A 5,210-nucleotide genomic window follows, 5' to 3' on the forward strand; every position below is an offset into this window, starting at 1 on the left:
AATTATAACTCCAAAGTTAATTCTACTTCTCATGCTCTCTCCTTCATCTTTTATATGTTCATTTTGAAAAAAACGCGCATACCAAAATTTTAAAACAAAAGCTAGCCTTTTCAGTTTTTCACAAGTGCTTCTGATTTTTGGCACAAACGGATCAAAAAAAGTAGAAACCAATTTTTTATCGAAAGAAACACCAGAAGTGTCAATAGCCAAACAAGCACAATGTCTTGAAAACGTGAATTCAACCAAATTTTAAATAAGTCAAGATTTGAAAATAAAAATTGTAATTATGGAGATAGATTTGAAAAGCTATCATTAAATTTGTTTTAAAAATATAAATGGACATGGTTTCAAAAAAAAGTATAAATGGACATGTAAGTAGAGACAAAATTTACTTTGAAAATAAATAGGTAAAAAGGACGGAGAAAATATCTATTATTTATATTTCTCAGATCAATCTCATTTCATATATTATGTTTTTTGCAAGTGAACATCTAGCCTGAAACGGAGAGAGAATTTGAATTTAGATAAAACGGATCTGACCCGACCCGTTGGCGTCGAGAGCATTATGTGTCCGAACAGAAACACTGGTATACTCGCATCACATGCCTCTTAATATTCTCGTGAGCTGCTATAATCTGGAATATCTTGGAATGTCATTCTCTCTCACCTCCCAAACAAAAAGCAAGAAAATACGGAATATATGTTTCTTTACTTTTCCTCTTTATACAACCAATTAAACAAATAAATAACTAAACAAATGAAAATAATAATAAAATAATTGTACCTGCCAAGTACGCCTACCTGTACGTCCCACCTCTCTATAAATTACTCCTCTCACCCCTCACTCTCTCTCCCTATCTCTCTCTATCTCTCTCCTCCTCTTTCTCTCTGTACACACACCTCTTCTCTCAGTTCTCATCATGAAGAAGTTAATTCGCCGCCTCTCCCGAGTCGCCGACTCATCACAGTACACTCTCCTCCGCTCCTCGACTCGTCCGCTCAGCTCAAACTCGTTCCGGTCACTGAAGCTCCGGCGATCCAACACCGTTCCGGTCGGTCACCTCCCTGTCTACGTCGGCGACGAAATGGAGCGGTTCATCGTGTCCGCCGAGCTGATAAATCACCCGATCTTCATCCAATTGCTCAACAAATCGGCGCAAGAGTACGGTTACGAGCAGAAAGGCGTGCTTCGGATCCCCTGCGACGTCGTCGACTTCGAGAAGGTTCTACAAGCCTTGAAACTCGGGGAGATTTCAATTGATGTGCAGGATCTGATTAATTCCATCTCCGATGAGTTTGATTTTTCGTAGCTGGTATGAATTTTCAGCATGTTAGAGATGGAGATTAGGTAGATGAGTAGATCGTGATGTTATGAGTAGATCGAGATGTGATTTGTATATATCGTGTGTTGCTTTTGATGTCGAAAGAGTTAAATTAGGGTTTGTTTTTGTGTTGTTTACACTTTACAGTGTAGTGAGAGCCTTTTGAGGGATCTTATGTGTATTCTCTCCTCGCTGTGATACATGAAATGATATCGCTGCCTGTATTTTTGCCCTAATATATTGCTTTTTCTGCTTCTATGCTAATGTTGTGTGTGTTTTGTTTGTAAGGAGTGTGCTTTTTTATTTTAAAAAATCACAATATTGAGATAAAAAATTGTTCTGAAAATCAGTGAAATCACGTTTAGTTATAGATTAATTTCTAATATTTCGCAACTCGTCGATTGATAAATAGTTGACTATTCAATTAATTTCTAATTAATCCAACTAATTTCTGATTAATTCATATTTCGTGATTTCACCGATAAGTACGTGCTTATTGTGTGCCCTTAGGCACACATTAGAAAGATCAAGACCGTTTTTATAATACCGGAAAAAACATACCTGTATAATCCATTAATATTTGGAGATAGTTAGGTTTGAAAGTACTGTAGTAGTTTGAAACGGACGAACGGTTGGATAGTTGAATAAAATGTGGACTACCTCGAGAAGTGTATGGGTTCTGTGTTTTTATTCTAAACTAAAGGGGGACAACTTTACACCGCTATCACCATTCCATTTCTTGTCTGCAAACGGTCTCCTCCTCGCGGGAAAATACAACAAAATTCTTTAAACTAACGCGTGTCTACGTGTTAGTTCACACTTTTGCTCTCTTATTCACACTTTCAATTCCGATCCATCTGATTTGCGTTTTCAACCGATTCAAATATTGGGATATCGATCTACTCACCGACTTATGCAAGGATATCTTCAAAGGATGGATCATATTTGAAAATGACTCTTTTTGTGTGAACATACTCCACAAAATCAAGGTGTACTCTTTCTAATTCACAATCTTACTTGTTTATGTGATCTGTTGATAATTTAGATATGTGCATCTATTCTTAATATTGTTATTCATAATATAGATCTTGTGCATTTTGATATTGCTTGCAAAAGATTAATTTCTATGCAACCACAACCAGTAATAGGTTTTGGTTTAGTGTTAACATGTTGTATTTTCGAGTTGATGGTGGTCTAACGGTGGTTTGCGATGGTGGTTCGCGGCTATAAAATTTTTGACTATAATTATGGCATAATTTATGATTTCAGTTTTGTATAATTGTATTTAATTTTCGGTTTTTAATTGTCTGCATTTAATGTTTTAATGATTTTGGTTGTAACATAAGGAATTTGTATTATGCGATATTTCCTTAAATAGTGATCGACTCATTTTTATATATTTTTAAATTTAGATATCAACCTTTTTAGTATTTGTTATATTCTCATCTTTGATTGATGTTTACTTAAATTTTATAAAGATTTTATATAAAAATTTTAATTTTCTTATTTAAAATTTCCTTTATCATTTTAAAGTTGATTATTTTGTATATTTGGAAATTATTTGAATTTTTTTGAAATTGTCTTGATTGTCATTTAATGAGTTCGTACGTTAATTGTGCATCTATTGATGGCTTATTTTGTACCATTTATGGGTGACCATGATTGATGGCTTATTTTTGGCTTGTAAGAGGCTTTTATGTGCCACTTTGTTGGCTGCAATTATGTGCCACTTTGTTGGCTTGTTAATAATTGTTATATTTTTTCGGTATATTATCTTTTTCGTTAGTGTCTCACCAAAGATCCATCTTTGGTTGAGACTTTACTTAGTTTCCTTTTTCACTTGTTGAATGATAATCACATGATGTTAATTATTATTAGTTATTGGATATATTATTCTTTATTTTTTAATAATATATATATAATCAGTTATATATATAGACTTATATTCTCCTTGTTTCCTTTGTTTATATTTTCAGGATGCTTGGAAGAAGACGGGTTTTTCTTTTCGGACATTAAAGTTTTATTATCTAAATTTCCCCGGTCATCTTGCATGTCCGATGGTTAGATGATAAGCTTTCTTGAATGAAAGAATTATCTCGGTGAATTGCCGGATCAATTTTGTTGAGATTCATTCTCATTATCAAAAAAAAAAAAAAAAAAAAAGGGGGACAACTTCTGTGATATCCGGTAATTTCGGTGGCTTTTTGCGGCTAGAAATATGTGGTGTGGGTACTGTAGTCGAACCGATTAGGTCTTCGCGGTAGGTGGGTAGCTAAGAAGGTTGTACTGAAGGGTACATTTGTAACTAAGACAAGGTATCAAATAATACTCCGTACTGTCTATATGTATGTTGTGTAGTTGCAGCATGTTTGGTCACGACAATAATTAAGGTGTTTGGTTGTTCCATTTGTCATTTGGTAATTGGTATGCAGGGTGGTTTGAGACTTCGAGTTCTTGCATGTACAACAAAAAGTAACAAGGGGTTTACGAGTTTGTAATTGAAATGGCCTCCTTCCAAATTTTTTTGGTTACTTCTTTTTAACAACAAACTGTCCAAAATTAATTATTTCATTAATTTCTACACTTATCTTACTTTCATTATGTCTAAAAATATGACTATTTAAATATATTATGATCAAATAGAGTCAAATCTATTTTTGACTTTTGTGTAAAGAGGATGGCCAGGCAGCACACAGATGGTTGCACCATTTCCATCTTGAGTAGAGGACTCATCATCTTCCTCTATCAGCTTTCTTTTACCCTTTCCAGCATTTACATTATCTTACCCTTTCCAGCATTTACACTATCTTAACAAATCTTCATGCTTGATGTAGCTTTAGCAGCAACAGCCTTCAGTGTACTCTCTTGTTCTTCAGTCTTATGGTGTTTTCTTATCGGAAACCCTTTTTCATTTGTTCATCCTGTTGGATCTCAAGTTCATAAGTCATGAGTATACCATACAACTTATCTAGAGTATTCTCAATGAAATATTGGACTTGCTTAAAAGTAATTGTCATTTGCTTCCAATCTTTAGGCAGCCACGTCATTATATTTTTTATATAAAAAATTATAATATATTGAATTTGATATTTAAAGGGTAAAATAAGCTTACAAAAGTCTTGAAATCAAAACTTTCTGAAATGAATAGAATCCATCTATCCAAACCTCAAATACATTGATCTCGCAACTTTATCAACATATATAATCATCACACAAACTGAGACAATGATAAACACCAAGTCACAAACGAGATCGACGATTATAGTTGGCCAAGAGAAAGCCTTTTGTTGTTGTTCGACATTCTCAATGGTGATCCGTTCATTGAAAGATCGCACATTCTTAAAAGTCGAAGATAACGAGTTGTGGTTTCGAAACTTGGAGATCAGATGCACAACCGCGTGTGAGAGTGAAAGTGCAACAGTGGTAGAAAAAGGATGAGGTCGATGACTGTTGTTTCAAGATCGACGAGGGGTCTATTAGGCAGTTGCGGAAAGAAAGGGCATTAATTGTGACTCTAATTGAGTGCGTTAATTGTGGTGCTAATTGAGGGTGTTAATTGTGTCTTAATTGTTTCATTTATGGGTAATCTTCATTGTGGGAATATTTTGATTAGGAGAGTCAATCAAGTGCCATTTATTAGCTTGCTTTTTTAAAAAAAAAAAAAATTTGTTTGTATTTTATTCATTTATTTTAGTGTTTGTTAACATTTTTCACTTAATTATATTAATTTCTTCGCTCATCTTACAGGTCCAGCATTAAATTTTCCATTTTACGGAGTTTTGGTTGTTTAGAGGCAGAAGATAGTGGATGGAAAAGAACATAAATGCACAAGTCATTGTAGCTACAAAGATTGACAGTAGGGGGATTCACATAGTTATCCGAAGATAC

General features: G+C 34.1%; 1 protein-coding gene across 1 annotated transcript; it reads left to right on the forward strand.

Annotated features, from left to right (window-relative positions):
• The first annotated feature begins 656 nt into the window (after window positions 1–656).
• On the forward strand, window positions 657–1,578 carry LOC108222022 (auxin-responsive protein SAUR71). The gene has a single exon (XM_017395902.2). The coding sequence runs from the start codon at window positions 921–923 to the stop codon at window positions 1,308–1,310; it is 390 nt and encodes a 129-aa protein (XP_017251391.1). The 5' UTR covers window positions 657–920; the 3' UTR covers window positions 1,311–1,578.
• Window positions 1,579–5,210: the final 3,632 nt, after the last annotated feature.

Source organism: Daucus carota, chromosome 5, assembly GCF_001625215.2.
Source record: "Daucus carota subsp. sativus chromosome 5, DH1 v3.0, whole genome shotgun sequence".
NCBI lineage: Eukaryota > Viridiplantae > Streptophyta > Magnoliopsida > Apiales > Apiaceae > Daucus > Daucus carota.

Coding starts and splice junctions, on each gene's coding strand:
- LOC108222022 (XM_017395902.2), top strand. CDS start 921: ATGAAGAAGTTAATTCGCCGCCTCTCCCGAGTCGCCGACTCATCACAG.